At 34.8% G+C, this 12,343-nt stretch overlaps 1 protein-coding gene across 14 annotated transcripts in view; it reads right to left on the bottom strand.

Moving 5' to 3' along the window:
• The window catches only part of OSBPL8 (oxysterol binding protein like 8), a 168,257-nt gene that overhangs the window by 64,039 nt on the left and 91,875 nt on the right, over positions 1-12,343 (bottom strand). The window contains exon 1 of one of the 14 annotated variants that reach the window (XM_066368518.1): positions 1,427-1,663. The exons of the other annotated variants lie outside the window; for them this stretch is intronic. Within the exon in view, the coding sequence (XP_066224615.1) occupies positions 1,427-1,571 (145 nt within the window). The 5' untranslated portion in view covers positions 1,572-1,663. Of the gene's footprint in view, positions 1-1,426; positions 1,664-12,343 lie in introns of those variants that run through there. 14 annotated transcript variants of the gene reach the window in all.

Genomic DNA, 12,343 nt, shown 5'->3' with positions numbered 1-12,343 from the left:
AGTGAAGTTTCCTATTTTTTACTAGGATCACATGATTCTTTAGTATTAAGTAGAGTCAAGGTATGAAGGTCAGCAAATGTGTTCACACAAGCTTGCTGGTTTAAAAATAAAGTGAGACAGAGAAAAATACAGAAATGGAAGTCACATTGTAAAAACAAATAGAGCACTTATCAATATTTTAAAAATTCAGTATATTGCATTTTCAAAGCCACTTTAAACAAAGACAAACACTAAAATGCACACCATTTTGAGAACATAAGGAAGAAGCATGACAGTAACCATGCTACACTAAGAAGACTAAATGCGGATTATGAATGCTATTTAAAGCTTATACTACGTAGGCAACAGTACAGGAATAAAGTTTCCAATTCTTTTCAGAAACATTGTTAGAAAAATAAATTAAAATCAGTAAATTTAAAATAATTTATTTAATTGCCCAGGCAACACCTTCTATATGGTGTTTCACTATCACAAAGGAATGTATATACCTCCTATCAACATAATATTTGCAAAAGGTTGGTGTGAAAATAGAAAGTATTATTCAAATTTAACAAAATACGTGTCAGAAAAACATAAAATAGTTAAAGCAAGCACCAGTTTCAGTCAACATTTCTTTTTCATGAGTATTAAAATAAAATTTTTATTTAAAATAATGTAACTTAGAGTAGTTATATATGATATAATTATTAGCAGTTAAAATTTTTAAATGAAAAATAGTTCATATTATAAAATATATACCCAAAATTAGCTACAATAAATCTTTTTCAAACAATAAAAGATCAATTTGTATTTACCTCTCACTGACCAATTATTTAATGTCTAAATCATAGCTGTAAAATACCTAATTTCATTTAATAACTATTACCCTAATCATATCATAACATTTTCCTAGCAAAAACAAATCATACACAATTACATCTAACAAGTATGGCATTTCAAAAAATTATACTTAGGCAGAAAATTTCACTTTAGTCAGGACTTGAGCTATTAAAACTTAAACAATTTTAATATAGTTACTGTTCTGCTGAAAACAGCCAAACAAATACCAGTATTAATATCTGGGCTTCATTTGTAAAAAATCTCAGAGTAATTTGTTTATTTATAGAATTTTACATATATCTCAAGTTCAAAAAAGGCTTTACTTTTATCAAAGGGTCATAGTATTTATTTATATAATTAAAACAAAAATCCATGCTATACGCACTGAAGATTCGTACTTTACTGAATCATTAGTTCTCAAGTTTGAGTTTAAGAGGTTTTAAGAGCAAATATGGAAAAGCCAATTGATATAACAGCAGTTACTAAAACCTAACCGTTTATATAGAACTGTTTTGTTTAAACCAAAGCAGGTTAAGATATTAAAATTTCTACTTTATTTTAATGAAAACTGTGCAAGAAATTAAGAATGTAAGGCTGGAAAACAAACCTGGCAATGAAGGAGAAAGTTCATTGTATCCTCCAAATGAAGCATTCCGGACAAGCTTTCGGCCATCAATTCGTGGAGGAAATAAAACAGACGAAACCACAGTACAAGAAGAAAATCTACGTTGTTGTGAGCTCTCTTCTTTCATGGCTTAGAAGGTCTATTTAATGTATAAGCTTACCCAGAAGACTAATTATATCAGTATGGCAATGACAGGCTTTTCTCTCACGTCCAAATGTAGCAAAACCCACTAGCACAAACAAAGGACACACACATTTAACTGCAAAGGAGAAGGACCAGAGGCTGTCAAATCAGCAATATACAGATAGAGAAAGAGCCTGACAGAAAAGGCATTAAACCATACTGCTGGGTTTTTTTTAATGATCTGAAAAACAAGAAAGGCTATTCCACTCATGTTTACCTTCCAGCAATGCTCTGCATTGAACTGCTGCTTTAGGAAAACAAAGCAAGATCAATACTTAAGAGATTCAGGATGAAGCAATTAAATCAGTTTCTCTTCCTTTCTCAAAAATGTAACCCCTTTCTCCATATCAATTATGTTTTTGTAGTATCTGCCACACTGCCTACCTCTTCTGATTGTCTTTTCCAGTTTTTGCTTACTTCAAAAATGGATATAAATATAAACATACTGTTTATCCTTCCTAAAGCCTCTAGATTTATACCTAATCTACTGCTTGCCTCAGCCATGATTAAGAATTCATAAGGAAAGATATTCTTTCAAGTACAATTTTAATGGATTCCAACAGCTAAAGCAGAAGATTAACATGTAAAGTTTACCTCTAGCAAGGATATTTGAGTCATAAAATACTATTAATCCAAACCAATCAACAGAGAAGATTAAAAAGACACCATAATAATACAGTGTGCTCCAATCCATGTTTCCTTGTAACAGTTATGAGCTGCTAAAGTTCCTCACTTCATTTAAACTTTTCAAAATATATAATCTACCCACGAATATTTTCCACTTAAAACTCTCCTGTTAAAAAATGCACTTTATTATCACAGTCAGGAAAGAAATCACTCTCTTTACTGTGTTAAATCTAAGTGGAGTGATCCCACAGTATTAAATCTACAGGAAAGTACAGCCAAAATGTTAATACTGTGTCTTCTCTCCACAGCTAATCTTAGAATTCCAAAAAATTCTTTCCCTATTATATTAAAATCCATTTAACTTACTCTGCCTTAATTGAAATTAAAAAACAAACAAAACTCTGCTCAATTATTTTCTTCATCTATCCCAGATTGATTTTTGTGATCACAATTCTTCCAAACTGGAAATGTACCCACCCACTTAGCTGAACAACAACTAATTCAGTTACAACTGACTTAGTGTTTCATTTTTACAGGTACCTTACCAATAAATTTCATTCTTCATTACGCATATACTGCAAGGCTGGTTCTCCACTCACATACAACAGCATTCCACATAACCTAAGACTTTTTCTTTACTAGAAAGTACACAAAACTAACTCAATTTCCTGTATTCTTTCTCAGGTAATGGCATTTCAAATTCAATTAGTGATAAAATAAGTTTATGGTTGATATACACAACTACAACAGGTTTTATTTTTTTACTTACTTCCATTTTATGAAATATAAATTAGCATTTATTATAGACAATAGAGAAATAATTATAATTAGTTCATACAATGTTAGTAGCTTCTCAAGGCACAAAGAACTTAATAGTATCACAAAAGGTATTACAGTATAATGGTTAAGCAGGATTTGAAATTAAAGTTCCTGGGTACAAATCCTAATTCTACCTTGTTGGATATATTTGAGCAATTAACTTAATTTCTCTGGGTCTGTGTTTCCTCATTGATAAAATGTTAATAATATTAACTATATTATGGGATTATTATAAGGATCAAACTGGAAACGTAAAATCTAGAATTGTTCCAGGTTAAAATAGCAGGATGAAGACAATGACCTAATGTGTTCCCTCCTAAATCTCAACTAAAATTACAGAAAGGAATATTTTTTAAAATTATAAACAAGTTTGAGCATGTATCCCACAAGTATGTATTTAGGATAGGATATAGCAACAATTTCAATCTGACACTTGAAAGTATGAAATAAAGTAGTCACTGTTTTGCAGATCCAAGAAAGTCAAATCACTAACAGCAGTAAAAACTAACCCTATTTATACCAAAGGATCATTTTGCACATAATTCACAGCACCAAGTTCCTCTAGATCAGGAATCAGATAAGCTACTGACATCAACAATAATATGAAATCAGGACAGAAATATAAGCAATGCCTTCAAAACTGGAAGTAAAATGACTTCTAAACTAGGATTCCATACCCAGCCAAACTATCAATTACATATTACAGAAAAGATTTTTTTTCTTGACCTTGAAAGATCTCAAAAATTTACTTTCCATTTATGTTTTTAAAAATTTACTAAAGTAGTTCTCATCTGGGATGGAGAGGTTATAACAGAAATAGACCTAATGCACTAAACATCTACTTTTCAAAATGAATTAACCTTTTCTACTATGTATCTATAATTCTCCCATGCACCATATCCTTGGGAGAATTGAGAAAATATTCACTTAAATTATTTTCAATAGGCCTTAGTTCCCTCACAGGACCTCAGCTGAGAAAAAGGCTGACTAGAATACATACTCTACCAAAGAGTGATAACAAATTAAAAACGCATGGGATATAGGAAACAGAACACTCAATATAAAATAGCTGTTATCACCAAGAAATCCCTTACCATTGTACCACCTCTTTTTAAAGCAAGGACAAATTGTATTGATAGTTTTGTCCAAATTCTTCTCTAACCTTGGCTTGTCTTGATAGTACGCTAATGAGATTTCTTCAATTTCCCCCATGCCCTGATGTTTGGATATACTGAGGATACTTCTAATACACTGAGGTGTATTTTTTTAAGACTTTATTTTTAAGAGTAGTTTTAGGTTCATAGCAAAAGTGATAAAAGGGTACAGAGATTTCCCATATAACTTCTGCATCCTCACACGTGTGCCTCCCCCATTATCAATTTCCCCCACCAGAGTGGTACATTTATTACAACTGATGAACATACATTGACATATAATCACCCAAAGTCCACAGCTAACCTTAAGGTTCATTTGTGGTGTTATACATCTATGGGTTAAGACAAATGTATAAGAACACACATCTATCATTACAGTATCATACAAAGTATATTTTGCTGTCTTAAAATTCTTTTGTGAAAAAAAAAAATTATTTTGTGCTCCCCCTACTTATTTTCCCTCCCCTGTAATTCCTGGAAACCACTGATCTTTTTACTTTCTCCATAGTTTTGCTGTTACCGTAATATCATGTAGGTGGAATCATACAGTATGAATCCTTTACAGGTTGGCTTCCTTCACTTAGTAATATACTTTTAAGGTTCCTCCATGCCTTCGGGTAAATATCAAGGAGTGTGATTACTGGATCATATACTAGGAACATTGTTTAGTTTGTAAGAAACTACCAAACTGTCTCCCAAAGTGGCTGTACCATCGTGCATTTCCATCAGCAATGAATTAGAGCTCCTGCCCCTCCACAACAATGATGCCAGTGTTCTGACTTTTGGCCATTCTAATAGGTTTTCAGTGGTATACCATCGTTGCTTTAATTCTGCATTTCTTTTCATATGCTTATTTTCCACCTGTATATCTTCTTTAGAACTCATCTTTCCTACTTCATCTGAATGGTGGTGAAATAAATATGGTATCCATATTTATGCAAACTTCATAAAGCATTCACTAACATTTTTATATTAAGATTTAAAAATACTTGGGAAACTCACTTGATAAAAATACTTAGTAAACTAAAAAAAGCATTACTTCACATACAACCAGTGGAAACAATACTTATGAGTTGATACTTCTGGGTCCTGAAATCTAGTTCAATTATTATCTACCACCTGCCCTGCCTCACATCAAATAATTGAGGCTAAATATAAATATACATAAATATAACATTTTGATCAACATAAAATGTTTTGTAAATGTACAATAATAATAATAATAATAATACCACACATTTTTCAAGTCTATAGTCAAATTTAAAGAAAATTACTATATTACAAATCTTAGGACAGGGTATAACAACAAGCTTTGATAGCAATCACAAAGTGATTCAGAGGGACAAGCTGTAATTCAGTCTCTAGGCTCCTGTGCATTGTCCTCATTCAAAAGTAGAGGGGAAAAGGGAGACAACAGCCTAATTAATCTATGTCTTTATTTCTTGAAAAACTACTAAAATACATTAAGCCAAAACAAGTCACTATAAAACAAATACCTTCCTTTTGAACAGACTTTAATCATACTTAAAATCATTTTTGAAGAAAACTGGTACTTAGTGTTTGAATAAGGGAATGAGTCTAGCAAATACAATTTTTGGAATATTCTGATTCATCTTCATACTCAAAACATATAACAAATAAAAGAATATCTTGATGTGTGTGGGCTTTAGTGAGGAGTCAAGAGTCTCCCCAGTTCCTCCAAAAAAAGAAAAGAAAATCCTAACATGATAGAAGGAAACCACACTGCAATAAACAAAATTGTTTTTAAGGGATAACAATGTACTATAAATGGGTATGAAATAATAAGCATGAAAGAGACTCAGCCAGGAAAGAGGAATTACGAGAATCTTCGGTATTTTAAAGCACTGGCAAAATATAAATTTCTAGCACTATGGCACGTCTAACACAAAAGAAAACAGCTGATACTGTAATTCACTCCAACTATGGGCTTTGACAGTCCTGAGTTTGAAACCTACCTTTGATATTCACTAGTTTTGTGAATTTGAACACATTTTTAACACCCCTAATCCTCAGGTTTTTCAGTTGTAAAGCAGACATAATAACTGTGCCTGTATCTTGCGGAGTTGTTTTAAGAGTTAAATGCAATTTTGCAGATATAACTTCTGGCATGATAGCCAAATGCAGTAAATGCCTATGGATGGTAGCTGATAGTATGAGTCCAACTAGTATCATCAAAACAAAAGCCACCATGTTCCTACTGTATGGTCATCCACTCTCTTTTAGTAAAAAGTACAAGCTTACATGTGAGGTTCATGTTGGAGAACAGCTACCAGCACATGAAGATCATCTCCTAAATTGCATTTATTCATTAAAAAACAAATGTAAGCTTTATAAAGGCAGGAACCAGCACAAAAAAGATGCACTTGGCCAGCCTAGATTCAACAGGGGTAGAGGTGGAGTAGGCACAGACTCCATTTCTTAGTGGACAAGTTATAAGGATACATAGAAAAAGAGCATGTGAGATAAAAGATAATGTTGCAGTTGTCTTTGAATATGAAATATACCACAGTTCGCCTAATTCATTTTCTTCCACATGCAAAATACACTCAATGCCCTCCCTCACTCCCAACCCCAACCAAAATATCATCCTATTATAGCAATGGCTACAAGACCAGGCTCTTGTTAGCTTGAAATCAAGTTTAGTGCAGATGGTACGATAATACTCCTTGGGTTTAATACCTCAGATATAGCTCCTTAGATATAGCTCTTTTTAAACCAGAACCCATTACCTCAAAAGATAACTCATCTGCCCCACTGCCGTAAGCCAGGGACAGGATTGCAATAGACACTTGAGTTCAAAACATATAGGGGATGGAGAGCTACATAGCAACTGTAAAATCTGCTTGGCACACATCATCAGCAACTGTATTAAAATACAGTTCTTTCCCTGAACAATAGTCCTCTGTGAATCCTAACTCTGCCTCTGGGCTCCTGGCTTCATCTTCTCAGTCATTCTTCCAATTTCATAAAAAATAGTCCATGTTTACAATAGTGTAGCCTTTGTGGCCTGCTTCCTGCCCATACAAGATTAAGATCTCCACACACAAAGGCTCTTTTTAGTTGAACTATGTCTGTTCTTTTCTGTCTATCCCATGATGCTTCCATTAGAACTATTCTTACAAAAACTCTGTAGGTTTCCTATGACTTTTATTAAAATTAACTCCATTAGATAGGTGTCACATCCACTAATCTCTTTGAGGTAGGCCATTTTCTACTCTGGGCTGAATGTCATGGTGCTGTGGGACATAGGACTTAAGAGCCTTCACAGGATTTTTGACAAGCTGACACTCTAAAAAGGCAGACCTTTAAGACTCTTTGAGATCCTTTTTGTCTAGCTGAAAAGCTCTAAGAGGACTTGTCTTAAATCTTTCTGAGGTCTAACTTTACAAAAGCACTCTTGATCTGATCCTTACTCTGAGGCTATTTTTTACTGAGAGCACTCTGGAATATGAGAAATATTAGATAAGCAAAGGGCAGAGAGAGGATATTCCACAATAGAGGACCAGAATAAATCAAAGCATAGTCTTACTTGGGAATATTGAAGAAAGCCATCTAGCTGAGTTCATGATGAGGGGAAACACAAAATGAAATTGGAAGGGTAGAATAAAATCAGATATACTAAGAGAACTGACTAACAGTTCATAAAGTTTGCAACTTATGGTCTTGACTTCCAGTTTCCACTTGCTGGTCCAAATGTTACTACAGCAGATACGCTTCAAGAGCTTTGTAAGTACACAGCCCACCCTAGAAATTTTATTTATTTATTTTTCCATTGATTTGAGAAAGAGAGAGAGAGAGAGAAGAAGAAGAAGGAGAGCAAGAGACAAAAGCATCAACTCATTCCGCTTAATTGTTCCATCAGTTGTGCACTCATTGATTGCTTCTCATATGTGCCTTGAACCCTCAACCTCAGAACACTGGGACAATGCTCTCTGTCCACTGAGGCACTGGCCAGGGCCCTCACCCTAGAGATTTTAAAAGGTTGCAGTAGAATTTGTATCTAAACAAAGTTCCCTAAGACTCTCTGATACAGTCAGACTTAGGAGCCACTGCACTAGGCAACAGTCAGCCATTCACTTTTTTGAAAATGGGAATCACATAAATGTAGGCATCCAATGAAGTTCTCAGTTACAGATATGAATAATAAAAAGTGGTATTTTCATTTATAATTCTCTATTCTTTCTCTTTATCCATATTATTTCCCTCAGAGACCTACTTCATAGAATCCATGTATTCTCTGGCTATACATACCTAGAAGAACCTCAATCTCATCATTATCTCATCTTATCACACAACAATACTTTCCTTTTTGGTTATTTTGTTAAGGAAGATAAGCCTAGTATATTGGAGGGCAAGGTCCTACTAGAAGTTAGGAGGCTGTAGATCTATGTAAGGCAGGTATGAAATGATAAGGACCCAACCTAAGATGGTGTTAGTAAGAATAAAAATGAAGAGATAAAAGCCTTGACATTATAACACTTCTGAAAAAAGAAAAATCACAGAAAATGTTGCGAATAAGAACAATGTTTACCAAGCAGCCCTAAAATGATTATGATCTCTTCTTCACAGAAAATTTTCAGTAACAAATGTAAAAAAAACATGAAAATTAAAAAAATTCTTATTTTTAATCCCTAACATTATAATTGATTCAAAGATCATCAAAGGGTGCTTATAGCTTTAAGTAAAAACAATACAAGGAGGCAATCAAACAAATCCAAAGGTCAAATATGCTATAAGGGACACTGACCCAATTTCTTTAAAAAGTCAAAGGCGCCCTGGCCGGTTGGCTCAGCGGTAGAGCGTCGGCCTAGCGTGCGGAGGACCCGGGTTCGATTCCCGGCCAGGGCACATAGGAGAAGCGCCCATTTGCTTCTCCACCCCTCCGCCGCGCCTTCCTCTCTGTCTCTCTCTTCCCCTCCCGCAGCCAAGGCTCCATTGGAGCAGGGATGGCCCGGGCGCTGGGGATGGCTCTGTGGCCTCTGCCCCAGGCGCTGGAGTGGCTCTGGTCGCAACATGGTGACGCCCAGGATGGGCAGAGCATCGCCCCATGGTGGGCGTGCCGGGTGGATCCCGGTCGGGCGCATGCGGGAGTCTGTCTGACTGTCTCTCCCTGTTTCCAGCTTCAGAAAAATGCAAAAAAAAAAAAAAAAAAAAAAAGACAAAAAAATAAAAAAATAAAAAAAATAAAAAGTCAAAGGCAGGTCCTAGCCAATTCACTCAGTCGTTAGAGTGTCATCCTGAAATACACCAAGGTTGCTGTTCCATCCCTGGTCAAGGGCACATACAGGAATTGGCCAAACAATGCCCAACTAAGTAGAAAAACAAATGAATGCTACCTCCCCTTCCACCTTCCTCTCTCTGTCTCTCTAAAAGCAGCCACGTCAAGCCTGACCTGTGATGGCGCAGTGGATAAAACGTTGACCTGGAATGCTGAGGTTGCCGGTTCAAAACCCTGGGCTTGCACGGTCAAGGCACATATGGGAGTTGAAGCTTCCTGCTCCTCCCCCCTTCTGTCTGTCTGTCTGTCTCTCCTCTAAAATGAATAAATAAATAAAAATAATTTTAAAAAAGCAGCCAAGTCAATAAAAACAATTTAAAAAGTCAAAGGCACAACAGAAAATAAAAGTAAACAAGGAGACTCTTCAGGATTTAAAGAGCTATAATGACATAACAACCGAACATAATGCATGAAACTTACTTGGATGCTGGTTGTTGTTTTTTTTTAGTTTTAATGGGGTGACATTGATAAATCAGGGTACATATGTTCAGAGAAAACATCTCCAGGTTATTTTGACATCTGATTATGTTGCATACCGATCACCCAAAGTCAAATTGTCTTCCGTAGCCTTCTATCTGGTTTTCTTTGTGCCCCTCCCCTCCCTTCCCCCCTCACACCCTTATCCCTCCCCCTCCCCTCCTGGTAACCACCACACTCTTGTCCATGTATCTGAGTCTCATTTTTATGTCCCACCTATGTATGGAATCATATAGTTCTTAGTTTTTTCTGATTTATATATTTCACTCAGTATAATGTTATCAAGGTCCATCCATGTTGTTGTAAATGACTGGATGCGGAGGACCCAGATTCAAGACCCTGAGGTCACTACCTTGAGCGAGGGCTCATCTGGTTTGAGCAAAAAGCTCACCAGCTTGGACCCAAGGTTGCTGGTTCGAGCAAGGGGTTTCTCGGTCTGCTGTAGCCTCACCATCAAGGCACATATGAGAAAGCAATCAATGAACAACTAAGGTGTCGCAACAAAAAACTAATGATTGATGCTTCTCATCTCTCTCCGTTCCTGTCTGTCTGTCCCTATCTATCCCTCTCTCCAACTCTCAATCTGTCTCTGTAAAAAAAAAAAAAAAAAAAAAAAGACTTTGTGACAACATGGGGCATTTGAATATGGACTAGGTATTAGGTTATATTAGATAATTATTAATTTTGTTTGATGCAATAAAGGTTTTATGGTTAATAAAAATGTTCTAATTTTTAGAGATGCACTAAGAATTCCGGGGCACCACATTATGAGATATATAATATACTCTAAATATTCTAGCACCATCCCTAAATAAATAAACACAACAAAAGATCAATAGCTGTTTAAATCTACATGGTGGGTATATTAGTGTTCACTGTACTAATATAGTGGTCGGCAAACTCATTAGTCAACAGAGCCAAATATCCACAGTACAACGATTGAAATTTCTTTTGAGAGCTAAATTTTTAAAACTTAAAACTATATAGGTAGGTACAGTGTTATTAACTTAATTAGGGTACTCCTAAGCTGGCCAAAGAGCCACACTCCATGGGCCACAGAGCCACATGTGGCTCACGAGCCGCGGTCTGCCAACCACTGTACTAGTCTCTCAAATTCCCTGTTCGCCTGAAAATGTTCTTGATAGATATAAATGAGGGTAAATTATTAGTAACTAACCCTTTTGTTGCTTCATTAAGTTTCAAGTTAAAGAATTCCTCTAGATTATCTAGTGCACAGATACATGATTCAGATAAACCCTATCTAAAACAGTCAAAATTCTGTGCACAAAATGGAAAAAGCAGGTAAGCTGCATTCTTTCAGAATTGTGTCTTAATGAAACTTATCTATACCAGTGTCCCATACATTCCCAGGCTTCAAAACATTTTGGCAACAAGAATTCTAACTTTCAAAAAATATATTCAGCAACTAAGCAATAAATGTTAACATAATACTTATTTTTATCTTGTTATATAGTTTTTCCAGTTTTAACAATGCTATATAAAAATGTTTCCATCTAACACTCAACTAGAAAAGCATTTTCCATTGAAATACAGTAGAAAAATGATCATGTAACTTTCTATTTAGCAGTTAATACTAATTTAAAAAGAACTGAAGCCGTTTCATACTAATTCAAAAAGTAACACCACAAAAACCTGACTAATTATACACAGTATAAGACTCTAATTTTAATTTTTAAAAATACTTGATAACTTAAGTACACCTGTATTAGCTTTCAAGTGACAAATTTAAGTTTATGGTTTTAAAAGAAAAAGTCTTTCCACCACAGCTATCAGTAGTACTACAGGACAGTTCAAAGAATTTCATTAAATAAACTTTAGCTACAGATTAGAATCCAATATATAAAACTTATTAAGAATTAGGAAGTGAGATCCAAGATCCCTGGGAGTCCCCAAGATTCTTTTAGAGGGTCTAGAACAAGCATGGCCAACAGTTTTTGCCCCCGGGCCAGATTAGAAAGAAAATTTTTTTTCACAGGCCGGATAAATATTAAAATTAAAAAATGTTAATACAAAAATGATTTGTTTAAGTAAACAAAATTTTATTATGTAATTTGTGACTAAATGTAAGTTAGTAAAAAAAATTTTAATATACAATATTATTTTAATAAAAATATAATTACATACCATATAAACATCCAAACTGTATTGCAATCAATCGAAACAATATTCGCAAATAAAACAATTATTTTGTTTTACAAACAGCCTGGACACGTTTTCAGTTATCAACTGCAGCTATTGTCTATGCTACAATGCCACTTGATTCAGCACACTTGGCCACAAAAATAACGAATTTTTGACCTTGGGTGCGCACTGGCAAAC

The sequence above is a fragment of the Saccopteryx leptura genome, chromosome 2 (assembly GCF_036850995.1).
Source record: "Saccopteryx leptura isolate mSacLep1 chromosome 2, mSacLep1_pri_phased_curated, whole genome shotgun sequence".
NCBI lineage: Eukaryota > Metazoa > Chordata > Mammalia > Chiroptera > Emballonuridae > Saccopteryx > Saccopteryx leptura.
This window is presented reverse-complemented; position numbering and strand designations above follow the sequence as displayed.